Below are 16186 nucleotides of genomic sequence, written 5' to 3'. Positions count from 1 at the left end.
GATTGGAGGAAACATGAACCCTCAGAAGAAATACTATTGATATATGATTAAAAAAAAAAGATTGTGGAATAAACTCAAAGATCAATAAAACTTGATGCTTCAAGGTTTGCTAATAACTAATCAGTACCAGTCCACATAATCATGTTCCCATTTCAGTTCGGCTTGTGGTTAAAACCGTATTTGACTGCAGTGCCGTTGAAATATATGATCAAGAGTAGTATACAAGGACCTGCAAGGAACTCCCAAAGTATGTTTAACATATCAGTATATCACAATGACAAAAAAAAGGTACTTAAGCGAATCAAAAGAATTGACTCATATGTCTTACAACAATAACTTTAAAGCTATAGCTGAACCAGTTGTGAGAGTAGATAATCACCAAACGAACCTCAAAACTCAATACTCGAAACTTAAGCGGTTCTATAAGTCTTTAAACCACAAAGTTCACCAAAATTAAACAATCTACATCACTCTGATCCCATATACTTTGAGCTTCGAAGAGGGGAAGACCTAAAATGATCTTAATCTGCTCGGATTGAGAGTTTGGGATTGGATCGATCCGATGGTTAATGGATTCTGGGTCGGTGAAGATAGGCAAAAACTATTAGAGAAAGTTATGGATAGAAATAAAAAATTTCGTAAATAAAAAAAAGAAAAGGGGCCTGTCAGACAACCGTGCAACCACTCCGGAGAGTCCGAGGACAGTCGTAGCCATTAATCACACTCAGATCGCACGGTTACGATTCATCAACCAGGTTTAGGGGACTGTCTCCTTAGAAATCAAGGATACAGAGGTACGAGCCTATAAAACAGATCCTGTTCAAGTAAGGTCGTGACCTTTACTTTCTTCTCTTCGTTATATAAACAACACAGCTTCTCTCTGTGTGTTCCGATGTGGGAGGAATAAACAACTTCAAATGCCCAATACGCGACCGTTTCATATCCCAACACACTAATGCCTCTGATACGCGGTCGTTTAGTTATCTCAATGTCTGATGAAAGAAGCTGTGAAACCAAGGTTTATTTCTTGAAGATCAGAATCTCATTTTGCTTAAACCCTTTTCGATTAGCGTTTCTTGGAAGTCTCTTCCGTTTTGGGGTAAGGTCTCAGTGGCTCTACGAGATTCTGGGTTCGGAAGATCATCTCTTACTCAGTTAAAGTTTTCAAATTTTGTGAATGTAACAGAGAGACAGAAAACAAACAGTTCATATGTTAATGGGTTTGGCTGTAAGATATTATTAGATTGTCTCTCTGACTTAGCGGAACAATTCATCTTGGTGCTTTCTGAAGATCAAGCAAGATAGTTGAACACGGTTACTTGACAAGGACGTTACTGGTGTGTCTTAATTCTGATAGTTTCGTGAAACTTTTGTTGCCAGAGAATAAACCTTACAAGACATATCTCTGTGATGATGCAGTTGGGTAACTCTGCTGATCTTGAATGGAACAAAACTATGGAACCTATTATGAGACTCTGTACACCGAGACTGTTCTGATGGATGCACTACAGAACTAAAAGGAAGTGCTATGGTGTGGTAACATCAAGATGCTGACACAGACTTTGCTTCTCGTCGAGCCAAGGAACCTACTGGAACATCTAGAATAATCTAACTTGATTTGACAATATCAAGTTATTACTGCTGCTAATATCGTTGTCTAAATTAAAAAAAAAACTCACAGGCTCATGAAACATATGATTGAATAGAAAAATGAGTCACTGAATACAAAGTGGAATCTGGAACAAGCGCTCTCATGAATCATTATCATAGCTAGAAAACAGAAACTCATGAATCATGATCAAAGTGTGACACTTAATAGAAATGGAATCTGGAATATGTACAATGCTATCGTGAATCATGATGATCATCAATGCTATATTTACCTCCGACCTCGCTTGATAACGCACAACACTTTATCCTTCATTGCTTCTTCGACAAGCCTATACTCTTCCATAATCCAGGTTCTCAACACTTGTTCTCCGTCCACAATATCAAAATATCTGCCTTTATCCTCTTCGTAAAACTTGAAAACCCTCTTGTAACCCATTACCTCACGGCTCATCGAGAAGATCGGATTATCCTCTTCCATGATCCTCCAGCGACCGCTTTCGCATCCATCGGTATAACCACACGCCTCTGTCCGGTTTGCGAAGATGCAGAGTCCAGATTCTGTAGACCTCTTATCTTCATGATCCACAAGCGTCGATGGATGCACGCAGTACACGTCGTTGGTAACGTAGCAAGGCCATTCGTTTCCACCAGAATCAAATATCACCTGCAGATAATATGCACCATCGTCTTGTGGATTGGCTAAACGGATTCCATAAGCTGTCAACGACTGTGTTGCAGGAAGCGGATCTGATGAGCACGAGAAATGCTTGGCTAGCAAGAAACTGATCTCGGTTTGGAACAAAAGCTGAATCTTGCAAACCACGTGATCTTGCTTAGGGTTCCACTTACTCGGGAGCCTGTACTGCTTCATCACCCATGTTCTCTTGTAACCTCTCGCTTTTGTTTCTCCGCAGAACTTGAGAATCTTCTTGAACCCTAGAATCTTCCCAGTATCCTCGTGTTTGATCAGTTTATCATGACCTATGATCCTCCAGCCACCAGAGTCGCATCCATCGGTTCTACCACAGGCTTCTGTTCTAGGGTAAACGAAGACGAAGAAAGGGTTCTCAGATTCGAATACCTCGCTTGGATTCTTGGTGAACACGTCTCCGTCTTCCATGAACTGTTCAGGCCATGAATCTCCGTTATCGTTGATACTTTGCAGATAAATTGACATCATTTTCTCGTCATTGGCTTTGCTGTAATCGTCTTTGATATCCGGATAATTGGCAGCCCGGATCTCTTCCATAGTGAAACTCAGTCGATCAATAAAAAACTATGGAGATGAGGGTTATCTTTGAGAGAAAGAAACACAAGAAGAAGATTAGTTGTTTCTTGGAGACGAAGGGAGCAAGAAGAGGAAGAACGAGTGTTGGAGTTGCTTATATAGTTTTCCAAGTTGATTATCACTTATCAGCATAAGTTTTAATACATACCTGTAACTGTTTTGTACGTATATTTATCCTATGCGATACATTAAAATAAGATGCATTTTTACTAAATACTAGATTTTGATAGTTCATAATAGATGTTTGTTAGTTCATAATAGAATTAAAAAATCTATTTGTTCAACAGATTACGACTCGATAAATATTTTGTATATTCGATGAAATAAACCGAAAAACATAAATTGTAAAAATGTTACTTATTCATCATAGGTTTGTTTAAAAAGATCAATTTTATTTTAAATTTTTAAATATTAATTTAAAGATAATTAGAAATTGTTAATTAAAATTTATGTGAAATGTTAGTTTTGTAAGCGCATATATTTAGAAAATTTATGTAACATCAATTTAGAAAAGAATTACATTTAATTTAAAAATATATGAGATAAAACTTATTCTAGTCTAGCACGCAATGTCAATTGGTGAAGATGATTCGGAACCAGAAGAATGACCAGCGTTTGAAATGTATCTGGAAGACATTAGGATTTTGAAAGTAAGTTTCCTAAACTCAGAGATCATTCATGTACCTCAGACGGAGAATTTAAGGGCTGATAGTCTAGCACGCAGTATAGAAAAACAACCGTCTTTCGTCGTTCACATGGATGCAAAGTTACCAGTTTGGTTCAGAGTTTGTATGAGTCTGTATATGTTGATGACAAAAAAAAACTTATTCTAGTATAAACACCAACGGTGAGAGTATTAAATATTTAAATTAAATAAAAAGTATAAACTACATAGAAATTAGAATTATATCATTTACAAAAATATGTGAAGATTAGTTACCATAAATATAATAACTATTCTGTTGTCTATTTTAAATAAATAATATTTATATTAGATTTAAATACAAACGACATACCCTTGTCTATTTTAATAGTATAAATTTACCACTATTTAGTTCTTCTTCATATGTAACATATTAGTCTTAAAACGGATTTTGATCCAGGTTTTAAAACGTGAAATTAACATTTGGTTGGCAAAGAAATTATTTAATGAAAATTATGAATTTTACATAATTTATGCATTTTTAATTTTGTTTTACATAATTTACCATTTAATTTGTGTACATGATTATTTAGTAGATTTATAGGTGTGACAAATTTTGGCTTTTGAAGAAATCGTGACATGTATTATATAAATTTTTTTAATAGTTATGTTAAATTTTAACATGTATATGACACGTGATCATAATCTATAAGATTTTTTTTTTAATTTAAACAAAATAACTCTAAAAATTTATATATATTACATTGACTTATAATATTTATATCTTATGAAATAAAATATGTTTATATAAATTTAATACAAAAATCAAAGGATGATAACATGTTTGTATATTATTTTAAAGATTTAAAATGAAATGAAGATAATTCATTTGTTATTATAGTTAATATGTTTAATAGATTTGATTGGTATCCACTCCTTGGCAAGCTATTTCTAAAACTCTATAGGATTTGATCAATGAGAGTCTTATCTGCAAACAAATCAACACGTAAGGTCAGAACCAAACAGCTTTTAATATTCGAAATATGTTCTTGTCGCCGCTTTAGAGCTATAGCTCAATTGTTTGCGAGAGAACATAAGCACCAAACGCTCAAACTAGTACGCAAAGTGCCACTAACACTAAGTAGCCTTAATTGTACTATCTCTTAGACAAGAATTTCACATCACGACATAAATCATTGTAGAGAGGTTCTGTAAGGAAAGATCAACTCAAAATTGTAGTAACAATTCTCTCCCTGCTTCCATGATTCATAAGCGGTCCTTAAATTTCCACATCTACTTAACAATGAATTGAGATTATGGTATGCGAGTGAAGATACATATGAAACAACACAGCTTGAAAAGGAAGAAGACAAATGTAGAATTTGGAACGGTGAAAACTGGGTTATGAAACAATTAGAAAAATGGAAGGCGAAAAAAGAGAAAAAGAAAGCCTGTTGTAAGCATTACCGATGTGGGACAAAGAAAGAACTAAACATCCCAAAATGCTGCCGTTCTAAGCTCAGCGCACATCCCCGATACGACATCGTTATCTCTCTATGTCTGATGAAGATAGAAAAGGTTTATTCTCGGAAATAAGAATGTCATTTGCTTAAACCCTAAACCCTTTTAGATTGGGTATTCATCTCTCATCCGCCGTGATATCCGATGATTCTCTCACGCTCCGTCTCTGTTCTTCATTCCTGTAGAATTTCCTCGGCGCCGAAACTCATATCCCACAAGCTTAAGGTATCCTTCCCTCTCGCTCATGGTTCTTCCGCGTTGCTCTCTCTCAATCGATCCGAAGGGAAATGGGTTCGTGTGTTTGCGTCTGCTACTGAGACTGAAGCTGAAGTAGAGAGAAAAGGAAACGACACGTTTTTCGCGGACCAAGCCGTTTCTTGGAAGTCTCTTGGGTTGTCGGATAAGGTCTCAGTGGCTCTTCGAGATTCTGGGTTCGGAAGACCCTCTCTTACTCAGGTAAACGTTTTCAATTTACAGAGAACTTAGAGAAGCACTTGTTGATTGTGAAATGATGAGTTTAGTTTTATATCTTGAATTGAAATTATGGTTCAGTTACTTTGGTCGGATTGCAACAAAGTTTTCAGGCAGATAAGTTTTGAAAGTAAATTGAGAATCTTTCTTACTACTAAATTGAGTTTGTGGGTTTAGTTACTTATAATTGTTACTTTGGATTTAAGACAGATAAGTTGTGAAAGCAAAGTGAGAATCTTTCTACTACTAAATTCAAAGGATGATTCTATACCATTTTTTACCTGTTAGGCGGTTTGCATTCCATCGATATTGTCCGGGAAAGATGTGGTTGTTGCAGCAGAAACAGGGAGTGGCAAAACACATGGATATCTTGCTCCAATTATCCATCAGTTAACCAACACCAACACCGCTCTTGATTCCGAGGGAGAAGAAAGGCGGATGCCACTTAAGACCATCTCTCTTGTTCTCTGCCCTAACGTCATGCTATGTGAACAAGTTGTTCGGATGGTTAATGGTCTTCTTGGAGAGGACGGTCATCCTCTTCTCAGAGTTGAAGCTGTTTGTGGGTCACAGGTATAACCATTTCATTATCTGTCTTTCTGTTTCTTGGTATCTGTAGCTGAATATGGGAAGTTGCGTTTTGCTTCAGGGTTGGCCTGATAAACAGCCTGATATTATTGTTTCGACCCCTGCTGCTCTTTTGAATAACATTGAGCCTAAAAGAAACAGGCGTGTGGAGTTTCTTCGATCCGTCAAATATGTGGTATGCTTTCTTTTGCTTAGAGCTGTGTTGTATTCTGTTATGAGCCCTCTTGGGATTGAATATTTGTTTCACCTTGCAGGTGTTTGATGAAGCTGATATGCTTCTCTGCGGAAGCTTCCAGAATCAGATTATCCGTCTGATAAACATGCTGCGTTTTGATGAGAAACAAGTGTCTCGTTTGGTTACTTCCAAATTTGGAAAACCATTGGAGATTGATGCAGACGCTTTAGCACAATTTGATTCAGACAATGAGGATGATGCAGATTTCGAAGAAGACGGGTCTATCTCTGATGAAGAGGAAGAAGAGTATCTTGAAGATACCACCCAAATCCCTACCGTTGAAAATGGAGCTGGTGCTGATATTAGAAAGGGTTGGAGAAGAGTGAGAAAGATCTATACCCGTAGCAAACAGTATATTTTCATTGCAGCCACACTTCCAGTTAACGGGAAGAAAACTGCTGGAGGACTTTTGAAACATATGTTCCAAGATGCTGTCTGGGTTACCGGAAACTTTCTTCACCGAAACAGTCCTAGGTGAGATCTTCTCTCTCTTTCATATGCTTTGCTTATCTTGATGTATTACTTCGTAAGACTCCGACTCAAGAGTTGTGATTGTCTTTGCTATGTTGCAGACTAAAGCAGAAATGGGTTGAAGTCACAGTCGACACACAAGTTGATGCTCTCATAGAGGCTGTAAACAACAGTAGCACAGACAGGACGATGGTGTTTGCAAATACAGTTGAGGCGGTTGAAGCAGTAGCCGACATATTGGAGAAAGCTAGTATCCAGTGCTATCGTTATCATAAGAACCATACACTTGAAGAGCGTGCTAATATATTAGCTGATTTCAGAGAAAACGGTGGTGTCTTTGTCTGTACTGACGCAGCTGCACGTGGAGTTGATGTTCCTAACGTCTCACACGTTATTCAGGTTGCTTTTTCTAATTTTCAACTCCCACACACTTTGAAGTACTCAACTCTCTAAAACTACTGTGTGATTTGCAGGCGGATTTTTCTAGTTCTGCGGTGAATTTTCTTCACAGGATAGGTCGAACAGCTAGAGCTGGGCAATATGGAACGGTGACGAGTCTATACACTGAGGCTAACCGTGATTTAGTGGAAGCAATCCGTGAAGCAGTGAAGACGGGTCAGCCAGTGGTATAAGTTCTATCAAAACTCACATGAATCTACCTTCTGGTCACCTAGCAATAACAATAGCATATTATTTCTGGTGTTTCACTCTCGTTTTATGTTTATATGAAATATTCAGGAAACTGCATTTAGCAGGAAAAGAGGTTTCAGGAACAAGCTAAAGAAGAGAGGTGAGAAACTAGAATCCATGGTTGCAAAACATTGTGAAAGATAAAGAAGTTAAGATAAAACTAAAAGCATTGTGTTTTATTATGTTTCAGCTTTCTTGAAAGCCGGAGAAGCAAAGGAGTCTCAAGCTGTGCGAGCTTAAGTAGTATTATGTTGTTGTGTTTTTCTTTGTTGTATATAAAACTACCGCAAAATCAGTTTAGAACTTCTGTCACTTTGATGTTTCAATAAAAAGAGAGAATATGATCCTTTTTTTTTTTTAAGTTTCAGCTTAATTGTTTTCATACCTTTCCGACTATTTAAGTGGAAAGTTAAAAATGTCAGAAATTTAGATAAATTTAAATAGATAATGTGAGACAAATAGTTGAATTTTCATTTCATATTTAGCAAGAGAAATACCTTATGATAGCTTTTTTTTTTTTAATCACAAATATAGTATCCAAGGTTTAAAATGATCAAAATATGTTCTATTATAGAGATAAAAACACTTATACTCTTATAGTTAATTAATCTAGACATTTTTATCACAAAAAGAAACAAAGATAAATCTTAATACGAATTCGCAAAGGGCGAGTTGATAATATCAATCCAGTAAGGAACGGCCGTGCTGACATATAAGAAAACATGTTTCCTTGTTCGAGCTTGTCTTAGAAAGAAATCTGCTTGAGTGTTACTGGATCTGACCTCGTATATCAGGTCTCCCACAGAGATTTGAGCTCGCTAAGCTCATGTGCGAAAGCTGGCCAATCTTTGGGCGTCTCTATCATTTTGACTAATTCTTGGGAATCAGTGACAAAATGATTGCAGTAGCGTCGATGACGAGATAAACATTTTAAAGCCCATGTCAAACTAGTGGCGAAATTTTCTTGTAACAACCTTGTAAGCCAAGTAGATCAATTGATCCATCTTGTAGGTGTAGAATCCAGTCCACTCCACTTGTGGTGTCATCATGTTTCCATGAGCCATCCACACGGGAAGTGAAAATAGGGGTCTCTATGTGGTTTTCTGGTAAAATTTCTGAGATGGATTCCCTTGGATCATCTTCTTGGTTGGCAATGAACCAAGCGTTGCATTCCCGTTAATGCCAAGTCTGTAGTATCCATAGGAGAGAAATCTCGTCCATTAAATAATTTTTCATTTCGCACTTTCCAGATATACCATATAAGCCAAAGAAAAACTCGGGTTTCTTCCTCCATGATTCCTCCACTATGGGTCCTTGAAAGTAAGAAGTCCATATTAGTATAGAGGTTTTGTGACAGAAAAATTCTCGGGTCAAAGGGATTGTCGATAGTGCCCAGCATTGTATTGCGGGAGGGCAGGTAAAGATCATGTGGTTAATTGATTCCTCAGCAACATCGGGGGCAGCTCGGATCATTCCCGACATGTCTCTTAAAGAGTCTTTCATTGACAGCTATTGCTCCAGATACTCATGGACTTGTGGTCTGATAGGTCGCCTTGCACTTTTATCCGGATCCACGGGTCTTCCCACACGAGTGTGTGTTCCCCTGTTCCGATAGTCCGTCTAAGTCTTTTGGTGACCAGTTCCTTTGCTGCCATAATACTTCTCTAGCCATAAGGTGGTCTGGAAGCTTTCGGCGCTTGGAATGAATTTCAAAAGTATCTTCCTTTGAGGACTCTTGTGAGTAGGAAATTTGGGTTTGTTCCAATCTCCAAAGTTGCTTATCCAAAAGGGCAATGTTAAATTCTTCGAGTGATCGGAACCCAATACCTCCATTTTTTTTTGGAAAGGCAGAATTTATCCCATGCTAACCAGTGCATTCCTTTTCGAGTGATCGGAACCCAATACCTCCATCTTCTTGCAAAGTCCTTTTGGGAAGAGGTAACACGACATTGGGTATGTCGGTATAGCAAATGCTACAGATTTTAGCATAATCTCTTTACTGGCTTTAGAGAGGTATTTTGCGGTCCATCCATTGACTTTCTTATGGAGATTGTCTTGGACATATGTGAAAGTCTGAGTTTTCGAGCCTTGGAGTTGTTCTGAAATGCCGAGGTATTTTCCATTTAGACGTATGTTTTAGATTTGTGAGGTGATGTTTGGGGGAGAAGTGGAGTTTATGATTTTCTTAAAAAAATGTAACTAAGATTTAAAATAATAAATTAAAAAAATATTATCAAAAAAGAATTTTCAGATTTCAAAATAAAATTTTTAAAACACAAAAAAATTGAAGAAGATTTCGTAATATCTTTCAGAAATTAATAAAAAATAATATTTATTAGTATTTATTTATATTTATATATCCATAGATTAATGATATAGTTGTTATTTACCTCTGTAATACAATATCATTTGGTTATTTTTCTTTTTATGTGTATTTTTGTCTAAAAACATTTTTGGATCTTTTTGAGAGATTTGCTCTTTTAACCATTAGTTTTTGATGATTTTATAGACTCATTTTTTACCTAGTTTGAAGGTTTTCTCTGTCTTCGCTCACATCTATCTCTGAAAACACCATTAATGGTTAAAATGTTATGAATCTCCTGTTTATTATTCCAACGACGTAATCTAAATCTGATATTACACAAACCATAACATACATCAAACTACTCACTATAGAAGCATATGAAACCCATGTCGTATCTTATTTTTCAGTATATGTTTCAGACTTTGTTAACTGCTCAGTATGAAATGTGTAGTAAGAGGAGTACTCAACACTTTAACTTGTCCATGTGAAACTCTTTAACTACTTTCTAAATACATCTCCAGAGATAAGTGAATCAGCTTATATCATATATCTCGAACAATTTCGATGTACCCAAATATTTTGTGGCAAATGATTTACTAAACTGTTTCTTCAGCTCCTCAGTTTTGTCCAAGTTCCTTCCCATACCCAATACATATCAACATAGAGAAACAAGATGATAAAATCGTTATCACCAAACATATGCACAAATACACATTGCTCTGAAGAAGTCTCTGCATACACATGCTCTCCTATAACCGACTTACATTTTATGTAGCATTGCCTCGGGACTTCTTTTAATCCATAAATCTTTTACAAACGGTAAACCAGATCCTCTTTGCCCTTTTTCACAAAGCTTTCGGTTGTACCATGTAGATTTTTTTTTTTAAATCACCATGAATGAAAACAATTTTTACATTCATTCCTCAACCTCAAGATCAAAGATCACTGTCAATCCAAGTACAACCCAGATGGATGATATCTTCATAAGAGGAGAAATGATTTCATCATAACCAATTTCCTTCTTTTGGCTGAACCTTTTCAAAACCAATATAGCCTTGTATCGAGGTGATAAACTGGTATCTTCATGCTTAATTCGGAACACTGACTTATTAAGCAATGCCTTCTTACCTTTCGGCAATTCCACTAACTCAAATGTATGATTCTAATTAAAATAATTCATCTCCTCTTCCATAGCGCCAAATCATGTATCCTTATGTTCATCCTCAAAAGTTTCATCAAAGATTTCAGGCTCTCCTTTATCAGTAAGTAAAACATACTCACTATGATCATACCTTGTTTAAAGTTTAGACCTCTTTCAGATTTTCCAACATCAATAGGTTGGAGTGTTGGTGTCTCAATATGATCGTCACCATAATCACAAATACCATCTTCAAGATAATAGATGGGCGAGTTTGAGAAGGCTTTCAAGATAAGGGAAAACAAAGACCTAGATGGAGTGTTGGATCCAAGCTTTCACCCAAGCAGGGGCGGACGCATAGCCAACGTAATGGGGTCACGTGCCCCATCTAAATTTTAATTTTCGTATAGTAATATGTATGTTAAAAGTACCACCATTTAGAGAGTTAAATGTAGTGTAAAAATGTTATGTGCCCCGATCTGAGTTTAGTCCTAGATCTGCCCCTGCACCCAAGTCACCAACATAGCCGAAGAGCACTCCGTCAATTGGTTTGTTCTTTTTCTTTTCTTTCCTAGATTGATTCAACAATTTTAAGTGGATTAACTATCGATGATTTGGTCTAGCCGATGATTCACTAGAATGAATTAATAAGGCTAAATAATCTTTGATAACTTTTTTCTTGTTAGGGACAATGAAGCAAAGATGATTGAGAAGATTGCCACAAATGTTTCATACAAACTAAATGATTCACCATCCAGGAACTTTGAGGGGATGGAAGGACTTGGAAGTCATTTGGGGAAAATTCAATCTTCGTTACATTTAGAAAAGGATAGACCTATGACCTTAGGTATTTCTGGTCCTGAGATTTTCCCCATAGATATTTCATTGAAATTGCCAAGGAAAGTTATAGGAATGTTCGTAGTGATACACTATGATCATGGTTCAAAGCTGTGTTTACAAGAACAACTTCTTTTCACACATTTTGAACCAAATCAATATGAATATATGTCACGTAGATGTGATGTATAAAAGTTTATGCAACCAAAAGGTTGTTATAGTTGTTGATGATGTAGATAGTGTTGATCAACGAGATGTGTTAGCTAAGGATATATATTGTTTTTGTCCTGGAAGTAAGATTATTGTGACTACAAAATAACAAGAGGTTTTGTTAAGATATGGCATCAATAATACATACCATGTAGATTTTCCTTCTAACGGAGAAGCCCTTGAGATCTTATGTAGATATGGTTTTTGGAGAAGCTCTCCACATTATGGTTTTGAAAATCAGGCAGTAAGAGTAACAGAGCGTTGTGGCAATCTTCCATTAGGTCTCTGTGTTGTGGGTTCATCTTTACGAGGGAAAAGTGGGGATGAGTGGGAAGCTATAATGCATAGGCTATAAACTAGTCTTGACGGAGATCTCGAGAGAGTGTTAAGAATCAGACATGATAGTTTACATGAGAAAGACCAAGCTCTATTTCTTCACATTGAAATATTCTTCAACCACAAAGACAAAGATAACATAAAACCCATGCACGTTGACTGTAAATTGGATGTCGAATATGGGTTGAGAAATCTAGTCAATAGCTCTCTCATAGACATATCTACCGATGGAGTTATAGTGATTCAACAAATTGGTAGACAAGTCATTCATGGACAAGAACCTTCGAAACAACACGTTTTAATTGATCCTCATGAGATTTGTGATGTTCTTGAATAGGATGTGGTAAAATACTTTTTCTCTTTTTTTTTCCTTGTATTTGTTAGGTTAAAAAAATCATTTGGTGAAGATAAACATCTAACCTAGTGTCACTACAAGAAAACGTGCCCATAACAACGAAGATTTACGACAAAAATATTTCGTCGTAAATTTACATGGTGTTTACAACGCAGTTACGAGGAATCCAACTTTCGTCGTAAACGCCATGTAAATTTACGACGAATAGTATTCGTCGTAAAATCCATGTAAGTTTACGATGAATGTACGTGGAATGAGAAATACGTCGTAATCATTACATTGACATTACAACGAAACATGCTACCGTTATATTTAGGTGAAAACGTGTATTCAATGTGCTTTAACTTACCTAATTTCGTCGTAAAATCGTTGTAAATATTATGTTAAAACCATGTAAAATTCATGTAATATATTCCTTGTAAAATCGTTGTTATATTTCAACTACCCAACTCGAAAATTTCTCTATATATATGTCATTTCCCACAACTCTCTTCCTCACAACACACAAACGGAAAAAAAAAATCCGAAAAAATCAGAAAAAAAAAGATTTCAAAAAAAAATCTAAGAAAAAAATGGCCGGTGGCGGTAGTATTTACGAGTTACGGAGTTGGATGTAATTGCACAAAGATTCCGACGGGAGGGTGACGAACGCATTTCTGAGCGGGCTAGAGACATTCATGCACCAGGCGGGCTGTACACCAATCACACAGGAAAGCGGTAAGATGTTCTACCCCTGTCGGAAATGCAAGAACTCAAAATTTGCACGTAGTGAAACTGTATGGAAGCATTTAGTAAACAAAGGATTTACACCACAGTACTACATTTGGTATCAACATGGAGAGGGTTATGGGGGAAATGAAGCTAGTAGTAGTAATAATAATTTTGAGGATGGTCATCATAGTGAAGAACCGAATCATTTGCATAATGAATATAATTATCATCAAGATCATGAGCAGATGATAGATCATGATAGGGTTCAAGATATGATTAGTGATGCATTTTTAGAAACAACTACAACAATAGCTGATGGAACTGGAAATGTAGAAGAACCTAATTTGGATGCAAAAAGGTTTTATGAAATGCTAGATGCTGCAAATCAACCAATCTATACTGGTTGTAGAGAAGGTCTCTCTAAATTGTCTCTAGCAGCTAGGATGATGAATATTAAAACGGATCATAATTTACCTGAGAATTGCATGGATGCATGGGCGGAGTTGTTTAAAGAGTATTTGCCAGAAGACAACGTGTCTGCTGAATCTTATTATGAGATTCAGAAATTGGTTTATAGTCTTGGGTTGCCTTCGGAGATGATTGATGTTTGCATCGACAACTGCATGATCTACTGGAAAGAAGATGACAAGTTAGAAGAGTGTCGATTCTGAAAAAAACCACGATTCAAACCGCAAGGCCGTGGGAGGAATAGGGTACCGTACCAAAGGATGTGGTACCTACCAATTACAGACAGATTGAAAAGATTATATCAATCTGAGAGGACTGCTGCGTCGATGAGGTGGCATGCAGAATATGTCCAGAGAGATGGTGAGGTTGCACATCCATCAGACGCAAGAGCGTGGAAACATTTCAACAAGGTACACGCAGATTTTGCTACAAATATTCGGAATGTCTATCTTGGGTTATGCACCGATGGATTTAGTCCATTTGGAATGTCTGGTAGACAATATTCTTTGTGGCCAGTCATTCTTACGCCGTACAATTTACCGCCGGATATGTGCATGGAACAAGAATTTCTATTTTTGACCATATTAATCCCTGGGCTGAAGCATCCAAAACGGTCTCTTGATGTTTTTCTTCAACTGTTGATTGAAGAGCTAAATCAATTGTGGTCAGAAGGGGTGAGGACGTACGATTGTTCCTTGAAAAACAATTTTACGATGCGAGCAGTTCTGCTGTGGACGATAAGTGATTTCCCTGCTTATGGGATGTTGTCTGGCTGGACAACACATGGAAGATTATCTTGTCCATATTGTCTTGGATCGACGGATGCTTTTCAACTGAAGAATGGTAGGAAGAGTTGTTGGTTTGATTGTCATCGTCCCTTTCTTCCACTTGCCCATCCGTACAGAAGAAATAAGACATTGTTTCGGCACAAAAAAATTGTCAGAGACGGTCCTCCTCCATATCTCACCGGCCAGCAGATCGAAGCAGACATTGATTATTACGGAGCTCAGGAAACAGTTAAAGTTGGAGGAAATTGGCATGTTCCTGGAAATATGTCTGATGGATATGGTGTGTCTCACAATTGGCATAAGAAGAGTATATTTTGGGAGCTACCCTATTGGAAGGATCTTCTCTTACGCCACAATCTGGATGTCATGCATATTGAGAAGAACTTTTTTGAGAACATCATGAATACATTACTTAACGTCCCTGGGAAGACAAAAGATAACAAAAAGTCAAGGATGGACTTACCTGATATTTGCTCAAGAAGTGAGTTACATATCAAGAGCAATGGAAACGTTCCTGTTCCCATCTTCCGGTTGTCATCAGAAGCCAAAACAACCTTGTTTGACTGGGTTGCATCAGAAGTTAAGTTTCCTGATGGTTATGTTTCAAATCTGTCAAGATGTGTTGAACGAGGTCAAAAGTTCTCCAGAATGAAGAGTCATTATTATCATGTGTTTATGCAACGACTACTTCCATTTGCTTTTGCCGAGCTCCTTCCAACAAATGTCTATCAAGCACTTGCAGGTAATTATAATTTTATAATATATATACATATGTTATGAAATGTTATTAATTTGATTACTTTTGCAATATACAGCCATCAGCGCTTTTTCAGAGATCTTAGCACACGTACGTTCAAGGAAGAAGTCATCGAACAACTTCATCATAACATTCCGATCATATTGTGCAACCTGGAGAAGATATTTCCTCCTTCATTTTTTGACGTCATGGAGCATCTAGTTGTCCACCTACCGTATGAAGCATTGCTTCGTGGACCTGTTCACAACGGATGGATGTATACGTATGAGCGACAGATGAAACATTTGAAGGGGAAAGCAAGAAATCTTGCAAAGGTGGAAGGTTCAATAGTTGCGGGGAGTTTGACAGCCGAAACATCTAACTTCACATCATACTACTTTGCTCCAACTGTTCGTACGAGAAAAAAGTTCCTAGAAGATATGATGATGGTGGAGTACCGACATCATATCCAATTGATGGTGTTCCTGACATTTTCTGCGAAATTGCACGGTTTGGTGGTAAAACGAAAGAAGTATGGTGGTCATGTGAAGAGGATAAACATAGTGCCCACACTTATATTCTGCTCAACTGCGAGGATGCAGTGACCCGTTACTTTGAAAGGTAAATATTTTTGTGAATGTTAATTATATGAATTGAAGTTAATTATGTATGACTTGATTATTTGTTTAATTTGCAGCATGTTTGTATCTCAAGTTGAAGAAGCAATACCAGGAATATCTGCAACTGATGTGGACACACGTAAAGATAAGCACTTTGTCAAGTG

General features: G+C 36.9%; 2 protein-coding genes and 1 pseudogene across 2 annotated transcripts; 1 reads left to right on the top strand and 2 right to left on the bottom strand.

Annotated features, from left to right (window-relative positions):
• Nucleotides 1-648: 648 nt before the first annotated feature.
• LOC106432073 lies at nt 649-2998 on the bottom strand. Its single transcript, XM_013872917.3, has one exon. It carries the CDS (start codon nt 2858-2860, stop codon nt 1880-1882), a length of 981 nt encoding a protein of 326 aa, XP_013728371.1. The 5' UTR covers nt 2861-2998; the 3' UTR covers nt 649-1879.
• Nucleotides 660-834, bottom strand: LOC125581208 (annotated as a pseudogene).
• A 1782-nt stretch (nt 2999-4780) lies between the features above and the next one.
• LOC106432088 (DEAD-box ATP-dependent RNA helicase 22) lies at nt 4781-7874 on the top strand. Its single transcript, XM_013872925.3, has 8 exons — nt 4781-5519; nt 5823-6107; nt 6184-6297; nt 6377-6831; nt 6930-7227; nt 7302-7454; nt 7567-7618; nt 7709-7874. The coding sequence occupies exons 1-8, from the start codon at nt 5208-5210 to the stop codon at nt 7756-7758; spliced, it is 1719 nt and encodes a 572-aa protein (XP_013728379.1). The 5' UTR covers nt 4781-5207; the 3' UTR covers nt 7759-7874.
• The last annotated feature ends 8312 nt before the right edge of the window (nt 7875-16186 follow it).

The sequence above is a fragment of the Brassica napus genome, chromosome C1, assembly GCF_020379485.1.
Source record: "Brassica napus cultivar Da-Ae chromosome C1, Da-Ae, whole genome shotgun sequence".
NCBI lineage: Eukaryota > Viridiplantae > Streptophyta > Magnoliopsida > Brassicales > Brassicaceae > Brassica > Brassica napus.
The sequence above is the reverse complement of the archived record's forward strand: the minus strand, read 5'-3'. Positions and strand labels throughout refer to the sequence as shown.

Bases quoted from the DNA above. Each gene is read 5' to 3' on its own strand.
- LOC106432073 (XM_013872917.3), bottom strand. From the start codon at position 2,860: ATGGAAGAGATCCGGGCTGCCAATTATCCGGATATCAAAGACGATTAC.
- LOC106432088 (XM_013872925.3), top strand. From the start codon at position 5,208: ATGATTCTCTCACGCTCCGTCTCTGTTCTTCATTCCTGTAGAATTTCC. The intron at 6,298-6,376 runs GTATGCTTTCTT...TTCACCTTGCAG, and splicing joins TTCGATCCGTCAAATATGTG to GTGTTTGATGAAGCTGATAT. The intron at 7,228-7,301 runs GTTGCTTTTTCT...TGTGATTTGCAG, and splicing joins ACGTCTCACACGTTATTCAG to GCGGATTTTTCTAGTTCTGC.